Source organism: Zingiber officinale, chromosome 1A (genome assembly GCF_018446385.1).
Source record: "Zingiber officinale cultivar Zhangliang chromosome 1A, Zo_v1.1, whole genome shotgun sequence".
Taxonomy (NCBI): Eukaryota; Viridiplantae; Streptophyta; class Magnoliopsida; order Zingiberales; family Zingiberaceae; genus Zingiber; species Zingiber officinale.
Genome location: NC_055987.1, coordinates 65,246,985 through 65,268,979, shown reverse-complemented (window position 1 = coordinate 65,268,979; position 21,995 = coordinate 65,246,985). Strand labels below are relative to the sequence as shown.

At 38.6% G+C, this 21,995-nt stretch overlaps 1 protein-coding gene across 1 annotated transcript in view; it reads right to left on the bottom strand.

Annotated features, from left to right (window-relative positions):
- Positions 1-21,995, bottom strand: part of LOC122025747 (bifunctional dethiobiotin synthetase/7,8-diamino-pelargonic acid aminotransferase, mitochondrial-like) — a 62,399-nt gene that overhangs the window by 32,082 nt on the left and 8,322 nt on the right. The window contains exons 3-7 of the mRNA XM_042584618.1: positions 20,048-20,178; positions 19,788-19,936; positions 8,988-9,082; positions 8,352-8,467; positions 8,123-8,269 (exon numbers count right to left, since the gene is read on the bottom strand). Coding sequence (XP_042440552.1) covers positions 8,123-8,269; positions 8,352-8,467; positions 8,988-9,082; positions 19,788-19,936; positions 20,048-20,178 — 638 coding nt within the window. The remainder of the gene's footprint in view (positions 1-8,122; positions 8,270-8,351; positions 8,468-8,987; positions 9,083-19,787; positions 19,937-20,047; positions 20,179-21,995) is intronic.

The following is a 21,995-nucleotide window of genomic DNA, read 5'->3' as shown; positions in this document are numbered from 1 at the left end:
AAGGGAACTAGAGTACTTATCCGCCATTGAACAGGCATTCTTTTCGTTTTCAATATCATGTTAAATAATTTTGTAAGTCATTCAATACCTTATTTTCCTAAGCATTTCCATACCTCTATCGGAATATCATCTGGTCCAACGACTTTTCCATTGTGCATCTCATTTAAAGTTTGTTTTACTTCTAAAGTTTAAATTTTACGATAAAAATTAAAATTTCTATGCTCATTTGACCTAATTAAATTACCTAAGTTAAGTTGGTCACCTAAACCTTCATTAAAAAGTTGATGAAAATACATCTTCCACCGCTCTTTTATTTCTCCATCATTTACTAATACCCTATTACATTCATCTTTAATACATTTTATTTGGCTTAGATCTCTTGTTTTCCTTTCTCTCACTTTAGTTATTTTATAAATATCTCTTTCCCCTTCTTTTGTATCCAATTTTTGATATAACCGTTCAAAAGTTTCATTTTTTGTTTCACTCACTACTTTCTTAACTTCTTTCTTGGCTATTGTATATTTTTTTAAGTTTTCCTCGTTCTTACAAATATATAATTCCTTATAAGCTATTCGTTTTTTCTTCACTTTCTTTCTCATTCCACCACCAAGATTCTTTACTTAGTGGTGCGTGTCCTTCGACTCACGAGTACACTCTTAGCTCTTATTTTCAACTTTGATCTGATCTTATCCCATGTATTAGAGTCATCGATATATTTCACCTAACGTCAGATTTCTACCTTCTACTTAAATATATTTTGTTTCCCATCCTTTAACTTAATTCTAGGAATTGTATATATTTTCTTTCTATTGATATTATGTTTGAGGCGTATATCCAACACTACTATCCTATGTCGGGTAGTTAAGCTTTCCCTGGGATGACTTTGCAATTTTTATAAATCTTTCTATCCTTCTTCCTAACCATAAGAAAGTCAATTTATGATTTATTATTCCCACTTTTAAACGTGACTAAGTGTTCTTCTCTTTTCTTAAAAACGTATTAGCTAATATAAGGTCATATGCTATCGCAAAACCTAATATAGTTTTCCTTCCTCATTCCTCGTTCCAAACTCATAACTCCCATGTCCTCATTTTTCACTCGACATACCCATTTAGATTACCTCCTATTAAAATCATTTCATTTGGTGGAATATTTTGTAATATTTCATCTAAGTCCTCCCAAAACCTCGATTTGGTAGCTTCATCTTATCCTACTTGCGGTGCATATACGCTAATTATGTTCATAGTTTTTTCGCCACTATTATCTTAAGGACTATAATTCTATCCCTTTTCTAATTACTCCTACAACTTCATCCTTTAATAAGTTATCTACAATGATACCCACTACATTTCTTGCTTTACTCTTTCCATTAAAACCCGAGTTCTCTATCATCTTTGCCTTCTCGCCTATCCATTTTGTCTCTTGTACACACAAAATACTAATTTTTCTCTTAATCATCATATCTACTACTTCCATTGATTTACAGAGTTCCTATATTCCATGTTCCAAATCTTAGATTATTAGTTTTCCTATCATATTTGTTCTTATCTAACCTATGGTGTGAGAACTTTTGTCTATTAACACTACACTCAAGTTCTCATGGAGATGTAGTGGTCTTTACTGAAACGTTACAGTCGGACCCTGTAACGCGAACTCTTGCATATTTATCACTACACCCGAGTTCTGGAGATGTAGCGGTCCTTGTCGAGACGTTACAATCGGACCCTGCAACGCGTTCCTTCCGGGGAACAACCTAGCATTAGCACAATAGTTTAATGGATTCATTCATTGAATATTTGTCATAGTTTGACGCTGGCTGGCAACCTAACGCAACCCTCCTCCAGTGTACCAATATATATATAAATTAATAGGATAATTTTATTAGGTTTTAATTAAGTCTATTTAAATTATCCCAATCATAGTTAGGAGTTGATTGTCATGTGACCAAAAGATCACGGGTTCGAATCCTGGAAACAACCTCTTGCAAAAAGCAGGGTAAGGCTGCATATAATGGATCCCTCCCCGGGACCCCGCATGGTGGAAGCTTCGTGCACCGGGCTGCCTTTTTTTAATATAGTTAGGAGTTGATTAAAATTATTAACATAAAATAATTTAATTAAACCCTAACTTACAACTTACCCGCGTACTTTGTTTCAATCAGGTGACGAGTTTGACACATTACCGAGACCGCAAGATGAGTTTGGACACGTCACTGGGCCCGAGCAACGTGTCGAGGCCTATCGTCGGGTCCAAGTGATGCCTCTGGGACCGTCGCCAAGCTCAGGCGACACGTCCAGGCTTGCGCGACGCGTCCGATCATGTCACAGGCCAAACACCGCGTTCGAGCTCGCATGATGCATCTGAACTCATCGTCGGGCCCAAGCCATGCATTCGGGTGTGTCGCGGTGGTGAAACGGCAGTAGCGGTGACTCCAAGCGCGGCGGTAGCGGAAGGTGAGTTACTGACTAAAGCATGCTTTAGTCTGAGGTGGTACGATTGATGCCCCCCTCCAGCCTAGGCAGCACCTAGGCGGCCGCCTCGACCGCCATTTAGAACACTAGATGCGCCCAAGCTACCTATCTGATATACAATGTCAACACCGTTAAGCAGAGGCCGGCGTTGCCGACTTTGCCCCTCCCATGCTTAAGTTAACACAGTGCTGAAGAAAAAAGTCGCCTCACTCGAGAAGGGCATGAATCGGAAAAGAGTGTCTTCCAGGGGGGAAGGGTTGTGAACCAAAGTGACTTCTGCTAGGAAGGGCTTGAGCTAAGGTAGAAGAAAAATAGGAAGAAGAACCATGATTGAGTAGGTCAACCCACTACCTTGACCCTTGATTATTCATAGTGAGTGGTTTTGCCAAAACGGCCAAGAGAGAGTCCCGGAGGGAGAGAGACAAAGAGTCCCTTCAAGATGCATCTTTTGTCCTTATATAGATAAGAGACAAGCCCTCATACTGGTTACCATCTATGCCACATGTGTTGATCAAGTGATGCCCAACATGTCTTGTCCTATGCCAGAGGAATACTAGCTGCCTTGTCAAGGAGGGGACCTGCAAAGGAGATCTGTTGTCGCCTTGTAAGAACGGAGCTCTATTGTCGCCTTGTCGAAGAGGGGATCTGCACAGGAGATTTGTTGTTGTCTGGATGAGGTTGACTTCCCACCATCATGAGCTGCTACCTGTTGGACTGCTAGCACGAGCAGGGATGTTCTCACATATGACAACACCATCTATTGGACTACTAGCACTAGCAGAGATGTTCTCGCGGCTTAGATGACAGCACCACCTGTTGGACTACTAGCACGAGCAAGGATGTTCTAGCAGTTTGGATGACGGCGCTACATGGTAGACTGCCAGTTATGGAGATACAAGCAGGAACAATGGAATAGAATAACCGGAGGGGGCAGAGTCCTGGGGAGTTATTCCCACAGAGGATGTTCTCAAGGCCTAGATGACTACGCTGCCCGGTAGAATGCTAGTTAGAGAGATACTAACATGAATGATGAAGTAGAATAATGTTAGGGTGTATACTAAAAGCCTAACTTTTGGTATAAACATTTATCTAGTAATAACAATCACATTGGTCAAATGTCTACATTTATGATAAATGTAGTTGTTCAATTAATTTATATTGTAGATAACATGGTGTGTGGTGTCACACACAGAGGATCATGTTATCAGTACCTTATAAATTATAAACAGTAGCTCACGACCAAAATGGAAAGGAACAAACCATTAGAAGGTCGTAGTGTAATTAGGTATCAGTTTATCTTGACTGTATAATTACACTAGTACACTTAGAGTGTATTGAGTAGGACCATTTGAGGTCGTTTCTTTTATACTGATTTTATAAAGAAACAAAGACCTCGGTTATTATGGAAGTGTGTGCTCTTAATCCTAATATAATAACAAGCACATATATTTGATATTTATTTCTTTAATTTATCAATAGTGTGTAGTTCATATACAGAAGATTGTGTTATCGGTTCTTTATAAATTATAGAAGAGAATGTGTCCTAGAGATACTAGGTTGATAATGTCCTCAAGAGGAGCTCATAAGGATTGTCGTGTTAAACCCTGCAGGTGGACCTAGTCCGACATGGTGATAAGGTTGAGTGGTACTACTCTTGGACTAAGATATTAATTAAATGAGTTGTCAATAACTCACTTAATTAGTGGACATTCGATATCTTAAACACGGAGACTAACACACTCATGATAAGAAGGAGCCCAAAATGTAATTTGGGTTTGGTGCAGTAGTTCAATAATAGTTCTAGTGGAATGAATTATTATTGATAAAATTAAGTTGTGTGTTCGGGGCGAGCACGGGATGCTTAATTTTATCGGGAGACCAAAATCAATTCCTCCTCTCGGTCCCTATCGTAGCCTCTTGTATATAGAGATTTATACCCACCACATACCCACCTTCTTACCCAACCAATGGGGTCGGCCAAGCTAGCTTGGAACCCAAGCCGTTCCAAGGTAGGCCAATAGCTTGGAGCCCAAGCTTAGGTAACCGGCCACATCATATTAAAAAGGATTTTTATTAAAATTATTTCTTATGTGGATATCATAGTTTTAAAAGAGAGTTTAAAATTAAATCTTTCCTTTTAAAAGCTTTCTACAAAAGATTAAGAAAAGATTTGAAATCTTTCCTTATTTGTAGATTGAAAGGAGATTTTATTTTAAGAAAAACTTTCCTTTTTAACCATGATAATAATTTAAAAGAGAAGTTTAAAAATTAAATATTCTCTTTTATTAGTTTTTATAAAAGATTAAGAAAAGATTTGATATCTTTCCTTATTTGTAGATTGAAAAGAGATTTTAATTTTTAAGAGATAACTTTCCTTTTGGTTTTTTATCCACATGTTTAAAAGAAAGATTTTAATTTATTAAATTTCCTTTTTATAAACCAATCATGAAGGGATTAAATTATTGAAGAAATTTTATAAATTTCTGGAGACAAATTAGGAAGTTTTAATTAATTAAAACTCTCCTTGTTTGTAGCTTTGGGGTGGCCGGCCATGTAAATTGAGAAAAGGAAAATTATTTTAATTAAATAAAATTTTCCTTTTCATGACAAAAGAATTAAGGAAGTTTTTAATTAAATTTCCTTATTTGCCAAGACCAAGGATTATAAAAGAGGGGGTAGAGGTGCCTTCATGGGTGATCAACTCTATTATTCTTCTCCTCTCTTTTCCTCCTTGGTGGCCGGCCCTAGCTTCTTCCTCTTCTCTTCTTATGGCCGTGACAACCTCTCTTGGAGCTCTTGATGGTGGCGGTTCTAGCTAGGAGAAGAAGGAGAGAGGTGGTGTTTCTTGCGTCCCTTGGAGCTTGGTGGTGGTGGCGGACCTCTACTTCTCTTGGAGAATTGTGGTGGCGAAACTTGTAAGGAAGAAGAAGGTGCTTGGTGGTTCTCGTCTCGGAAGATCGTTACCACACAACGTCCGAGATTAGAAGAGGAATATGAAGATCAAGAGGTCTTTTAGAAGGTATAACTAGTAATTTTTCCTTTCCGCGTCGTCTAGTTATTTATGGAAATAATACTAAATACAAGAGGCATACGATTCTAGTTTTCAATTCGTTTCGATATAGTGTTCTTTTGTTTTTCTTTTCCTTGTGATTTGATTGTTCTTTTCGGTTAACCTAAAGTTATTTTAGGAAATTAAATATTAGCTTTCTATAAAAGGTTTTGTCTAGTCGGTGGTGGTTGCTCCCATATCCAAGAAGGTCATGTGCCTCGCCACGTCAGTACTGGGAACCGATTATGGAAATTAATATTTAATGGAATTAATAACTTAAGGTGACTTGGGTTGAACGTGTTAAGTTCTGCAGGAGACCCAAGTCAAAACCTAAAAGAACGAATAGATTAAGTTTTGGATCAAACGTGTTAAGTTCCGCAGGCGATCCAAAATTTAATTTAAAAGAACACATGGTAGCTAGGTAAAGGTTCAGACCTTTGTACAAAATTTTTGTACAGTGGAACCTCTAGGTTTTCCGAGTAGCAACCAACAAATAATTGGTAGGGGCGAAGTACAAGGGAGATTCCCACGGCGAATGTTCACACAACATGGATGACGACACTGCTCTCGCATCCTGGATGATGGAGTCGGAGTCCAGGGAAGATACCATTGTGTGAGGACATTCTCACAGCCTAGATGTCTGCGCCACCTATTTGATTGCCAGCTAAAGAAGTATTTAGCTGGAATGACAAAGTAGAATAACCTGAGGGGTCAGAGTTCAAGGAAGATATTCCCAAGGGGTTTTGTTCTCAAGTCATGCACTTCCGAGTCCCCGGACTTTCGAATACTTCTGAGTCCACGCACTTTCGAGTCCACGCACTTCCGAATCCACCAACTTCCAAGTCCACACACTTCCGAGTCCACGAACTTCCGAAGCTATGAAGACTTAGGCAGTGTTTGGTATGCGCATTTTTCATTTCATTTTTTGAGAAAAGAGAAAATATTGTTTGGTTGGCAATTTCCACATCCATTTTCTAGAAAAGGATATGTCATTTCATGGGAAAATAGAGAATGTCTAAAAGACATTTTCTAAGAAAATAGAAAACACGCATTTTTCAGAAAATGAAAATGAAACCAAACGCTCCCTTAGTTTTTCCGAGGATGTACCCAAAGAGGTTGTTCCCAAGCATTGGCGCGTCTTGGGCCATTTGGCAAGCATTGGCGCGTCTACAATATTTGCTAAGGCTTGCGAGGCATATCAAATATAATTGTTATATAAGTATCAATATTAATCATCTTTAATTTAATTAACTTCTCTTTCCCATTCTCATATTACGTTAGTATTCTTAATTTAAGTTACTTATTTTTTCTATTTTAACATTATTTTAATGTTAATTGCCAAAGTGCTAAACAGTGTGACAACTCCCTAGACCTGGAACCGCCTTTTAATACCTTGGATCTTAAAGCCAAGTATAACATTCTTCCTTTCAAAATTTGACATGATTTTCAAACAACACCTATAAACATAATTTCCATCATTTGAGGAATCAAAAAGAATAATAAACCTTGTTTTCCATGAGTGCATTAGTGAAAGTTGGAAGTGGAATCTAGTCAAACATGCTACACCCTAGAAAGTGATACTTTCTAATTTGCAAATATTATCAAGAACTACAAGTAACTTCTATATGGAGACAACTTAAATTAGGTGCTCAAGAATTTAAGAAAAAAAACACAATTGTTCTATTAGAAAATAGAATAGTTACCATGCACAACTAGTTTATAATTAGTGTTATGCTTGCAAAGAATGAAAAATCACCCGATGAGACAATAAGACCTATCTTAGTGTGTTCCAATCAGAATATTCTCATTTTTATCTTTGATGAGAGAATATGTTTCACATAAGCACCAAAGCTCAAGTCCTAAACAAAAACGTCAATATTGGTAACGTGTTAAAGTACTGAACACCCTCATTATTCTTGGCAATTGCTTTTCTCACTTTACACCAAGAATTATTTGTTTAAAATTTGGGAACAACAAATATCTATGACTGAAGGATATGCTACAAAAGATGATGATTAAAAATCATCTTCCACAACTGAGTTCTGCTAAAAAAAAACAGAATACTTTCCATGTTCACCATGAATAACTATATAGCCACTCCATGAGAATTAGTTGTCTCGTTAAGAAATACCTGAGGCAATGTCTTTTATTAATAAGGGTCCACATAATTCCAAACTTCAGATAGCACTACATGACTAGCACTTATACGTTAAAATGTATCTAAAGGCAAGTGCTTTTAAAAAAATTAAGAGAATCAACAGTGGAGAATGAGAACCAGGTGTTTGAAGATGCATTAACCAAATTTATGAAGAAAGTGAGACTATATGGAAATTCTTTCAAGGCTATAAAAAGGATAAATGAGATCCAACTTAGCCTTGTAACAGCTTCATTTAGTACAATCTGAAATCTGAACACCAGATATAATTTGTTTGTCTGACCAGCAGATATAATTTGTTTGTCTGACCAGCAGATATAATTTGTTTGTAAGCATCAACCAGAGCTATGCCGACTATTTTGGGTGGCTTAATAAATCTTACCCCTCTATTAAGCTATATGCAAGGCTACAAAAAACAAAGAAGGTTCAAATAAAAAGTACACTTGCCTGGCTCAATGATTAGTGATCCAATCTGTGAGGAGTGGTTAGATGCAGAAAAAGAAGACAATTGTTCTGATATATAATTGGAGTAAATATGAGCAATAGATGAAGAATCCCTGCTTGGGCAAAGCAATTCACTACACGAGTAAAATCCTGTAAGAGGTGAATGATAACTATGTCATAAAGATCAATGATTCTAGAAGTAGCAATGTGTCCATGAACCAAATTCTCTTACTCGTGGCTTCCAGCTTCACATGGACTGATTTTAGACAATCAGGTAGAGAAAGATGCCAGTTTCCTTTGGTAATAAAGCACTCAGGAGGATCCAAAAAAAGACCTCTTCCTGAATACCTGAAAGAAAAGAGAGGAGAAGCAGTGTAACAGCCAGAGTATGAAGATTAACATAACAAATCCTTTTCAATTCAATATCTCTTTGCGAAAAACATTGTTTAAACTCTGAATTTGTGAGTTCCAAATACATATTGCTAGTTTATTATAAGAATAATTTCTGAAGGTTTCATATATTCTAAATCTTTGAGCCAAATATCACTCAACAAAAAAAACACTAGAGGGTTTAATATAGAATCGTGCTATCTAAACATGGAAAGATTTGCATTTTTTTAGATGCCATAACAGTTGTTTTGTTACACAACTAAAACACTTTGTGCAAGAACCGACCATTGCTCTGCCTATATAATGATGCTACCTTGACAAAATTTGTACGGCTAACAAAAACCAGACCAAGAATACTCCTATTATCACTATGGTATCTCTTAATAAATAATTAGATATGCTATAAGAGTCCTTCAATCTCCTGTCAAACAAGTAATTCCATCATAGCAACATAGTAAACATGGCTTGAAAATGATACCATGGCTGCTGAATAAAACTTGTATATGATGATGGAGCTTGAGCTTCCATGGCACCCAAGGTATCCCCATGATAAGATCCAGTCAGAGCTAAGACCTGGATGAAGACGTTATTATGGACAAACTTTAGTTGCTTTTACTAATAGCAAATTTCTGTAGACTATCAGAGATGCGCCAAGTTTTTTTTGTTGTGCATTGGTGAGTTTGAGAGATTCACAATGCCAGGATGGTATTCTAAGTTAGCCTACTAACCAGCATGTAGCTGATACTAACAGCAATGAGCATTATAGAAAAAGCAGAATCATTCAGAGTATCAACATATTCATTTGTCTGGCTAATAAAATGGTAGAGTAGATCTGGCTTCCAATGATGCCATTGAAAAATCAATAACCGCTTTTATACATTTTTCCTCATAAATATATTCATATAGGCATCAATATAAGTTGTACTTATGTTTTTAAACATTGATTGACGCACATTTACTTGCATTTCTTGATTATAATTCACGCATCGCACTCCATTTTATCATTTTATCAGCATAATTACTCGTTTTGTTCGGAGATCTGCTTTTGTCTTGTTTTCATTAACAGGACGCAATATGGAGCGAAAATTGATAAAGAATTCATGATGCAGCCTCCTTCAGAAATCAGCATGGGCAGGTCATGCCCTAAGTCACGGTCGTGCCTCTCCCTACAACGCTGCACACAGGCAGGTCGTGCCCCTCCCTTCAGAGCTCCACACGATCATGTCGTGCCCAGAGGCATGGTCGTATCACGGTCGTGCCATACTTTCTGAGCCGCTGCATGCCAAGCACGGTCGTGTGCAGGGACAAGCAGGAGGGTTGTGCCCCCGGCCTATAAAAGGGTTCCTCCTGCCCTTTTCTTGAGGAGGAAGTTTCTCCTTTGAGGAAGACGAACTTAGGTCATTCCACTCCATCTTTCGACATCTTCTTGACGATCCGTCACGGTCTCCATCATCTGTCCACCTCCAAAGTGAAGGATTGGTTCTCGAAGACATCGTTTTCATCTAAGCTAAGCTTTCTTCTCTCTTCTTTGTGTTTTGAGTTGTTTCTTGCCTCTATTCATGTCTTCGAGCCCTATTTCTTTGCGCATGGAGTAGATTTTTCTTGTTCTAAGACATAGGGAGTAATTGTAATGTGTATTTGATGTAAACTCTATGGATATGCCTATTTCTTATTTCTATGATATGTTTATGCATTATTCTTGTTCGATTAAATGTGTGTGTGAGCTTTATGTGCTTATATGTATTGTTTGATTGAACAAATGTATAGATTGGTCATCACATAGAGGGAATACTCGACATTATATTATCAAGGGCCCTTAGTGATTGAAGGTATTCCTTTAACCAGACATCTCGAGCATTCCCTTGAAATGGAGACTAAATCTCTACAAGGAAGGTCCTAATTAGCACTTTATGGGTTTTTCCAAATTCCGTACTAGGAAATGACCTGTGTAATTTAGATTATATGACCGAAAGACCCTTGGTGACAGAGGGTATCCCTTTAACCGGACTTTTTATGTTACCTTATCTATTTAATAGCACTAAGTGCCAAAAGGGTAAACACTCCAATGTGACCGTCGCAGGGTAACTCCGGTACTTAGTTAGACTTCCTACGAAGAATAAACATAGAGGAAAGGAGATTAGTTATTCATATTACATCAATGAGCATTACAATGAAATTGAAATCCTAGAACAACCTTCCCAAGTTAAACTTCCTCACACAACTTTCCTCACTCTCTAGCTCTTCTCTCTCCGACTTTCTCTCTCAGTCCTTCTAGTTCACAACACCAACCAACACTTCGACCATCTAGATAATTTGCTATGCAAAGTCTCTAGTGGTTGCTCATCAATCCCTGTGGATCGATATCTTCTTATTACTTAACGATATTTCCGTGTACTTGCAGAATTAACAAGCTTTTGACGCCGTTGTCCGGGATTGTTGTAGAGCAACATTATTTGATCAGCATTTGAGTTAATCTAGACACATCTTTTTGTGAATATTTCGTATCTTGCAACTTCTCTCTTTTAATTCTACACTTTAAATTTCTACATTTCAATTCTGCATTTTGTTCTTGAAAACAAAAACTGAGTTCGCTTTTGCTCTTTTATGCGAAGATTGATAATGTAGGGAATTTATTGTCTATTGTTGCTGAGATCAATAGGACATTCAATAGAAGAAGAAATCCACAGAGACAAATAGAAGAAGAGCAAGCACAAGCACAAAGGACTAAGGCAAACAAACCATCTGTTGAGTTCTCAGGTCTAGCTTCACCACACCATCTGTTGAGGCAAATAATTTTGAAATCAAGCTAGCATTCATTTATATGGTTCAGCAGCACCAATTTGGGGGTGAACCCACAAAAGACCCAAACCAACTCTTGGAGACGTTTTATAAAATCTGTAGCACCATGAAGATGAACAGTGTCCCATTTGAAGCTATCAGACTACTCTTATTTGGATTTTGTTTTTTAGAGAAACAGGGCAAAGGCTTGGCTTAATTCTTTGTCCGCAAATAGCATTTCCTCTTAGGAGCAGTGTGAACAAATCTTCTTGAAGAAATTCTTCCCTCCAAGCAAAATGGGCAACATCCCTATACAGAGCCTGGGACAGATTCAAGGGAATGCTCACGATATGCCCACATCACGGATTAGAGAAATGACTAGTCATCCACACCTAGGGACAGCAATAGGGCGGGTTTAAACCCGGCCCCGTATTAAACGGTCAAACGGGATACGAGGCGGGTCTAAACTCGTTGATCGGGTTTAGAAGCAGGTTCAGGGCAGGTTATGAATTTCAATAAACCCACCTCGTATATATATATATATATATATATATATATATATATATATATAGAGAGAGAGAGAGAGAGAGAGAGAGAGAGAGAGAGAGTAATGATATGCTCAAGGAAAAAAACTCAAGAAAAAGCTCAAGGATAGACGCATAAAGTCATGGCCCACCATTTCACTTTTTGTGGGCTCCATCCCTTTATGTGTCTATCCTTAAACTTTTCCTTAAGTTTTTTTTCCTTGAGCATATCATTTTTCATATATATATATATATATATATATACACATAATAATAATAATTTATTATTGAATTGTATTTTTTTTTAAGTTTCCAGGTTGCGGGTCCACTATGGACCTGTCGGGTTTTGAGTGGGGTCGAGGCAAAGCGGATTGAAAAAATAGGCAGGGCATGTCCAAGTTTGGGTCCATTTTTTCGGGCGGGGCGGGATCTGGTATTAGCCAAACCCGGCCCAAACCTGCCTCGTTGCTATCCATATCCACACCTACAATGGAATCAACTATCAAACCAAAGTCTTCTTAAACTCCGCAACTGGTGGAGCCTTGATGAACAAGGGATTTGATGAAGCTAAAGAAATCATAGAAAGTGTGGCAATGAATCATCACCAATGGGCATCTAAACAAAGTGGCAACCCCGTTAAAACCACTAGGAAGTATGATGTTAATGTCTTAAGCTTAATTTCTACAAAGATGGACGCCTTAACAAAGAAGTTCGAGTTAATGAACACGAGTCCGGTAAATGTTATTGTCTCAACTTGTGAAGTGTGTGGAGTGGAACATGCAAAAGAAGTCTGCCCTCTTGGAGCCATTACAGCACAGTTGGCTCAGCTTAAACAAGTGGATGTTATAGGCAACTTCAACACAAGACAGAACAATTCGTACTCCAATACATACAACCCCGGATGGAAGAATCATCCGAAGTTCTCATATAGAAACAATCAGACCAAGGGCAGCAGAATCATCAACCCTCAAAAACGGATAAACTTATTGAAGTAATTCTAGCCAACCAAGTTGAGATGAAGAATGACCTTAAGCAACTTAATTCAAGGATGGACAACGTTGAGAAACACCTGAAGATGCTTAACAGTAAAATAGCACAAGTGGCTAGCTCTTCTTCAATAACACAAGGATCCTTTCCAAGAAAGATAGAGCCCAATCCTATAAAGCATTGCAATCTTATTGAGTTAAGGAGTAGACGGACGTTAGGAAAGCCCCAAGAGACTGCTTAAAAAGGAATTGAAAAAAATTAGTCTTCTCCTCTAACATTGATCCTGCTCAAGAGGAGGTGAAGGTTGAAGAGCCTCTATCACAAAGAAATATTCTACCAATCTCTTTCCCTCAACGAATTGCAAAAGCCAAAAAGGATAAAGAATTTGAGAAATTTCTCGAGAAGATTAAAGAACTCTGCATTGAGATTCCTCTCATATATGTCTTACATCAAATGCTAAAGTTTGCTAAATTCATGAAGGGCATCATCTCCAACAAGCGAAAGAACGATTATAAGACTATAGCTTTAACTGAAGAGTGTAATACTCTTTTGCTCAACACACTACCACCGAAGCTCAAAGATCTAGGAAGTTTCTCCATCCCATGCAAAATTGGTACCACCGAGTTTTTTGCAATTTAGGAGCTAGTATTAGTCTCATTCCTTATTCTATGTAAAAAACATGGTTTTAATGACTTGAGATTGACCACCATAGCACTACAACTAGTAGACAACTCATTGTCCCTACGGATTTTATGGTCTTGGGCATGGATGAAGACCTAAAAATCCCTAGTATTCTTGGATGACCTTTCCTTGCTACAACAGGAGCCGTGATCAACGTGAAAAACCATAGATTAGTTTTGGTAGTCGGAGAGGACAGGCTTGAATTTGTTTTATCCAAGTCATCTAATCCATTGTCTGTTGCTAAGAGTTGTTGAGATCCAACCTAAAGAACACCACCACCCCTAGGAAGACCGTCGGATGAAGCACCGAGTTCGACGGATAAGGAAAGACACCCCTGAACCCATAACGATAACTATATCATCCCAGCACGTGCCCGGATGAAGGAGGGGCCGCAAACAACTTGCCACGTTGGAGGAGAGCATCTCCACTTTAAGGCAAAGGCTCTAAGTTGAGCCAAGGGGTAGAGCTCGTGACCTTAAACGAGCACTTCTTGGGATCCCACCCAAGGATTTCCTTAGTTTGTTTCCTTTTCTTTTCTTGTTATGTTTATTTTTAGAGTGTAATTTCAGTTCAATTTCCATTTTTCAGGATTGTCGACCTCCGTAGCTGGCCATGAACTCATTCATGAGTGTGGAGGCATTAGGGAGAAGTGAAAAAAAGAAACTAGTGTCAAATAGGAGCAGGGGCAGTAGTCCGCATGACCCAGCCGTGCACGGCCGTGTGGGAGCATCGGCAGAAGAAGACGAAATCCACGCCTTGGTCGTGTTGTGCCCCTCAGCTCAAAGAGACGCACGCCGAGGTCGTGTCATGCGGCACAGTCATGCCCCCACGCACAGGAGGGCACACGGCAAGGTCATGCGACACAGTCGTGTTATGCCAAGGAAAAAAAAACGTCCGTGTACTTAGAGAGATACACGGCACGGCCGTATCTTTGTCTTCTCAGAGAAACACACAGCACAGCCGTATATCCAAGCACGGTCATGTCGATTCGAAGACTCGGGGCTATTTAGCCCCAAAAACGACCATGCCACCTTGGGGCACAATCGTTTGAGCTCCACCTCCCCCCTTCTCCTTCATCTACTCCTTTAATTCTCCTCCCAAATCCCTCCCTTCTTCAACCTTGAGCAAGATCCACCTTCTAAAGCCAAGATCTACTGCTTCCAAGGTTAAATCTAAGTTGTCTTCCATCCCCATCCCAAGATCTACACATCTCCTCTCTTTTTTTCCCACCTCAATTTGTCACAGGAAGCAATCTTCCTTCTTTTTCGTTTTCAAAAATCTCTCTTCCTCTTCTCTCCTTCCTCCAAGAGCAACTTTCCCCTCTAAATCTAATTCGACATATCATGTCTAATATCTTGAAGAGGCTCCAAAGGAGTGGCGGATCAAACGGAGGAGGCGAGGACCCCGACAAGAACAAGGGAAAAAGAAAGGCCTTTGACAAAGGGAAGGCTAAGGCATCTGGAAAAAGAAAAAGGCAAACACGTGACGAAGGTAACGAGAATTCTTTGGGCATTACTTTTAGAAATGAAGAGCAAAAATCTAGATTTAATGTTCTTGTTACCCAAAAACTAGTTTGCACTAGATATCTTGATCCTTATACAATAAAAATTTTACGCTTTAAGGATATTGTCGATTGGTTGATTAGCAATCTCGATTGGAATGATTTGATGTATACACACCATCATACTTATCCCCGCCTATCCTAAAATTTTTAAGTTCGTTAAAGACTAATTTGCCTTGGAAGATAATCAAGATGGTAATATTAGCTTTCGAATAATGAATCATGATTACTGATGGTCTCTTTACGACTTTGATAACTGCTTTGGTTTGCCTTCGGGGTTTCGTAAATTTAATTTCCCTTTTAATATCAACTCATTTTGTACTGTATTGACGATCTTGATGGCCCCCACGACCCATCTCGCTCCAAAGACTCCTCCCTTCAAAACACTATTTTTTTTTACCTCCACCAAATTATGAGTAAAACCATTTTTGGTAGAGGTGAGAGTGACGGGATAGTTAGGAAGGTAGAGCTTTATTGTCTTTAGGCGATGTTAAACAAAGTCAATTTCAATTCAGGGTTCTATTTTCTCCAAACTTCTGTTAGAGACGGAAAAGCCTCATCGGGGATGATTGTTTTTTGGCGGATTGATAATCAATATTACCTTACACTTAAGATGTAATTTATATGGTCTAGATGTCTTACATGGTAAAATAAGATAGACCTAGAAACCTATTTGCCAATGAAAATGATATGTTGAGACGAAAATGGGCATGGTTTCTTGAGAAGGAATTGATTTCCTTTACCCCTGCCTAACCCCGACCGAACCTCAATTAAAAACCTGGCTAATTGGATCATTAAGGACTTAGCGCCCGAGCATGTCCCAACCCCCAAGGAGCACCATCAACCCTCGTTTGCTAGATACCCAAAACTAGTTGGACACTCCGAGCCAGCAAGATATTCATTTGCCTATGGTGATACAAGGTACTCTAGATTCGATTTTTATGACTTTCGTGCTTCTTTGGACCCTCTTCATGAGGGCACATGACCACTCGGCGCTTGCTGGAGGGGCATTGTACATTGACTCAAGAACAGTTTCAAGAAGTTCGCGATCATTTTCAATAGACGAGAAATCTTCAGGGGTGGATCTCTACATTTGTTAATGATTATTATGATGAACGAGATAGAATGCAGGATTTTAGAACTCCATGGGCGTTACTAGGCGGCAAGTTGCCACACTTTTTTAGTATCACGAACAAATTGGCAACCTACCACGAGTACCTAGACTCCCTCCTAGGAAATGCCCCTTGTGGCATACCCTCCTCCCTCGTTTCACCACCCGCGCCATCCCCCTCTACCACCTTATTGATTTTATTGGGACAATGAAATGTCCAAGTCTGGGCGATACATACTTGTTTCTTATTTCAGTTTAGTCTTGGTTTATTTCAACTTGTTTGCATTTTGATTCAACTTGCTTTCCAATATATGTTAGTTTCACTTTATGGCTTGTTGAGCTCATCTTTGATCATATTGTTGTTGACTTGTTCTCAAGTAGAAATTCTAGCACGCTTGTTCTTTATTTATTTTGTTAATGTTTAGTGCTAATATGTTTAGTGAATGATTTTTCCCCATCTTTAGTGAGCAATGTCTTTGAATGGTAAATAACTTTATAAATAGCCATGATTCATAAAAACTTGTTAGTACTTGTGTTCCGTGATCTTCAAACTACATTTTGGTTATTAGATGCATTTCGGATCATGTCCACTCGTTTGGAAAAATGTTTATCTTGACACTAGCATTTGTATATATGCATTTATGTTAGTGCTGCACTTTTAAAGCACCAAGAAAATATATTAAATTTGAATAAGAGATTAAAAATAGTTATCATGAGTAGAATGTAGCAACTTATCCATTTAAACCGAGTTAAGTTATTGGAAATAAATATTATACTTCTCTTGATTCCGAGCACTTCTTCGAGACCTTGGGTAGTTTGAGAAGAATGGACCAAGCGTATGGCGGTAAGTATCTATTCTTGGGAATATGAGGAAATTCAGTTAGATGACGATTTGACTAGGCATAAAGATTGAAACTAAGAACTTAGATCATTCATCGTACTGAGCACGGAGAACATCTTCTTAGGCCACACTCAAATTACTTTGGTATCATGAGCACCAATAAAACCATTTGATAGAGTTAGATTGATTCAATATGGATTATGATACATTATACTGACACATAGATTTAGATTGCAAGTTTTTGTTTGAGAGCAAGCAAAGATTTAAGTCTGAGGGTGTGATGCACGTAGATTATAGATGCTTTTAAACGTTGATTGACGCACATTCATTTGTATTTCTTTATTATAATTCACGACATCGCACTCTATTTTATCATTTTATCAGCATGATTACTCATTTTGTTCGAAGATCTATTTTTATCTAGTTTTCATTGATAGGATGCGATATGGAACTAAAATGAATAAAGAATGCATGATGTAGCCTCCTTCGGAAATGAGCATGGGCAGGTCGTGCCTTAAGGTACGGCCATACCTCTCCACACAGCACTACACAAGGATAGGTCGTGCCCTGAGTCACGGTCATGCCCTTCCCTTCAAAGCTCCACATGGTCGTGTCGTGCTCGGAAGGCAGGTCATATCACGATCGTGCCATACTTTCTGAGCCGCTGCATGCCAGGCACGGTCGTGTGCAGGACAAGCAGGTGGTTGTGCCCCTGGCTATAAAAGGGTTCCTCCTCCCCTTTTCTTGAGGAGGAAATTTCTCTTTTGAGGAAGATGAACTTAGGTCATTCCACTCCATCTTCCGGCATCTTCTCGACGATCTATCATGGTCTCCATCATTTGTCCACCTCCAAAGCGAAGGATTGGTTCTCGAAGACATCATTTTCATCTCGGCTAAGCTTTCTTCTCTCTTCTTTGTGTTTTGAGTTGTTTCTTGCCTCTATTCATGTCTTCGAGCCCTATTTCTTTGCGCATGGAGTAGATTTTTCTTGTTCTAAGACATAGGGAGTAATTGTAATGTGTATTTGATGTAAACTCTATGGATATGCCTATTTCTTATTTCTATGGCATGTTTATGCATTATTCCTATTCGATTAAATGTGTATGAACTTTATGTGCTTATATGTATTGTTTAATTGAACAGATGTATAGATCGGTCGTCACATAGAGGGAATACTCGACATTGTATTATTAGAGGCCCTTAGTGACTGAAGGTATCCCTTTAACCAGACATCTCGAGCATTCCCTTCAAATGGAGGCTAAATCTCTACAAGGAAGGTCCTAATTAGCACTTAATGGATTTTTCCCAATTTCATACTAGGAAGTGACGTGTAATTTAGATTGTATGACCGGAGGGCTCTTGGTGACAGAAGGTATCCCTTTAACCGGACTTTTTATGTTACTTTATCTACTTAATAGCACTGAGTATCAAAAGGGTAAACACTCTAGTGTGACCGTCACAAGGCAACTCCGATACTTAGTTAGACTTCCCACATAGCATAAACATAGAGGGTAGGAGATAAGCAATTTATATTACAATGAAACCAAAATCCTAGAACAACCTTCCCAAGTTAGACTTCCTCACATAACTTTCCTCGCTCCATAGCTCTTCTCTCTCCAGCTCTCTCTCAGTCCTTCTAGTTCACAACTAGAATCAACATTTTGACAGTCTAAATAATTCACTTTGCGAAATCTCTTGGATTAATATCTTTTTATTACTTGATGACTTTTTCGTGCGTTGCGGAATTGACAACATACTTTAGGCATCTAGTTATCCCTTTATAGTGCAGAGGCATGTTAATATTAATAATAGTAGATCAGAAAAATTAAAGCACTATTTTCATAGGTATACCAGCTCAAAGGATGTCAACTGAATTATGCTAATCAACTAGTAAAAAAAAAAAAAATGTAGCCCGTGCACGAAGCTCCTGCTATGCGGGGTCCCGGAGAATGATCCATTGTACACGGTCTTATCCTGCTTTTTTGCAGAAGGTTGTTTCCAGGATTCGAACCCATGATCTTTTGGTCACAAAGCAACAACTTTACCGTTGCGCCAGGACTCCCCTTCATGCTAATCAACTAGTATCTACATAAAATGCTTAATTATCATTGCATGAGCATAATCTTCTCCAACAAGAATGATAAGAGAGAGAGAGAGAGAGAGAGAGAGATTTCACCATAATTTCTAATAGAATCTAAAATTCTGTCCTGACTTAACTTTAAGCAGTTCTGGAAGAACAAAAGTATACCAGAATTCTAATCAATTATTTTTCAAACAGAAATAATCCCTTAATGAACATTTCCAGTATAAGAAAAATTCTCTTCATGAGAACTGGTTCAAATAAAATAAGATGAGAATTCTAATGGATTATTTTTCAGAAAGAATAATTCCTTAATGGACACTTCAAATAAGAAGATATCTCTTCATGCATATGATTAAGGTATAAAGGGCAGTCCGGTGCACGAAGTTCTGCTAGTACGGGATCCCAGGAAAGATTGAATCACATTGGGTTGTACACGACTCAAACCCGTGTTTATCTTTGAGACAACACATGCAACTAACTGCCAAAGTAATAATTTATTACAGCTAACAAAATTATGAAACTCTCAGAACAATAATGCACTGTGACAAAACAGTAGTATATACCATAAAATTTCACATCAAATATTTTTTTGAATAATATCAACTACATATTATCCATTACTATTCCCTTCCTAAGAAAAAGCATTCATCATTAATAAGATTAGCAAGAATGAAATGAACAAGGAGAATGGACACAAAACTGGGAAATCTACCTTGAGGTCTACACATCCTTCTAGTGAACTAATCTTGTGAAAATCTGCATTGATGCAATGGTCCAACATGTATTTGCGAAAAGCCATCTTCAGAGCAATTTCAACTGCTGTAGATCCATTGTCAGAAAAGTAAGTTCGAGATGCCCATCCTGTAAAATAAAAGACAAAATGGAAAGTGTGAATTATATCATTCTTGAACATCCATGCTTTCAATAATAAATTTATTTGGCAACTTAGGAAACTAAGAAGTAATATCAAACCTTTTCCAACCCCATCAAGTAAAAGCTCAGCACATTGCAACGCAGGTTCATACACATTCTCCGGAAACATTACATGCCCATACCTTGCAGCAGAATATCCAATGTCTTTGGCAAGTTCAATCTGAAACCACCTAGCCAACAAAAAATGCTTATCCAAAAGAAACAAGTGTTACAGTAGTTTTTATGACTAGGAGATTTGAAATTCACATATTTAGCAAATGGAGGAGCATGCACATTAAATCTAAACACCGAGCATTGCAATCAATTTTGAAAATGAAATGAACTGAGCAGTGTGGGTGTCCATCGGTAAAATGGACTATTGAATTAAAGCAATCAGATAATAATTCTGTATATTATCCAAATATTCATGTTTTTCATCTTGAAGCTTCACAATTATCTCTGGTGATTAAGATTTTGACAATCTAAATTTTGGGGGTATAAAATAGCAAGCTATCAGTGGTATCAAGATTGAAAGTTTCATCCTGAACCAGGGTTTCAATCTTCGGTTGGAATGTATCAGTAACAGTGCCATTGTACCAGCGCTGAGCCAGTCTGTCAATTTTCAATTAGAACAAATCACTAACAATGTCATTTTACCAGTGTTACCAATTGCCACAGATGAGGAAGGTTCAACTAGGAAGGAGTAGAGCAGCAGGCAAAGAAGGAGAAGCAGGAGAGAGAGAAGGGATCTGAAAAGGTGAGGAAGAGGGAGGGTGACCACGACAAGAGGTTTAGATATTCAAAATCCATCAGTGATCTTTCTTCCTAGCTATCTGCCCTGCCTCAGAAGCTTTCTGCCCAAGTCTCCATCTGCAACAGAAGCTTTCTACCCTAGCCTCCTCTCTTCTGTATCACAGCTCACAAAGCTCTAGAAGAATCCTCACCTTCTCCCTCGCCCTCATTTGCCCAAGCCTGCATTGGGTGAATCAAGTTGATCTGCATGTTAATCTGCAGATGAAACAATAAGTTTTGTTTGTGTGGATCGACATGAAATGAGATTTAAAATGTTGGGTGGGATATCTGGTTAAAAAAATACATGCACAACAATTTTGCAAGGCCATATTTGAATGGATTATTTTTAAACTTCTCCAGCTGTGAGAAGAACCAACAACTAAAAACATATTTCACATGGGAAAAGGAATATGGTAACTGTTGAATACTTTCTCTTGATTGTAGGGATTATGATTGATTTGGATTCCCTTGATTATTGGGATTGAGATTGATCTCGATTGTATTCCCTTGACTATAGGGATTGAGATTGATTTTTCTTCTCTCCTTGTATATATAAATACCTACATGTAAACATATTAATATAACATAGAGAGATTTTCTCTTCTCCACATGGTATCAGAGTGAGGTTGAAAGGCAACCCCTTTTTTTTTTTCTTTCTGCACCGCCGAGATCCTTTCGCCGCCTCTTCGCACCATATCGCAGTCCCTCTTTGACAACCGCCCGACGCTACCTCCCTCCTCTCCTCTTCGCGAACTGACGCTAGCATTTTCCTACATCGTGGCACACCGTCCTTCGTCCTCTCCTGCAGTCCGACGACAGAGAGAGGCTCGAGAGATCAGCAGTTTGGCGACGACAGGGATTATTCTTCCTACAGTTCCACCGTCCTCACCTATCTTCTTGCATCGCTTGAGTCTTTCTTCGCTGTGTGCCCTCTTTCACCGAGCTGATCAATGGCTTTCTCAGACACTCCAAAGCCGGATATTTCAATCTTTACCAACCACATCCTGCATCACTCTCTTCCGAGCAGTTAGATGGTAAGAACTACTCTTCTCGAACCTCTCGGACTGAGCTTTGGCTTATTGGACAGGATTATGAGACACATCTCACTCACACTGAAAAAGATGTCCAAGTCGCTGATTATCTTCTATGGAAAAAGGTTGTTCTGTTGCATTATCTGAGCCACCATCCATTCATCTCTTAGGGATGTCTTCCACAC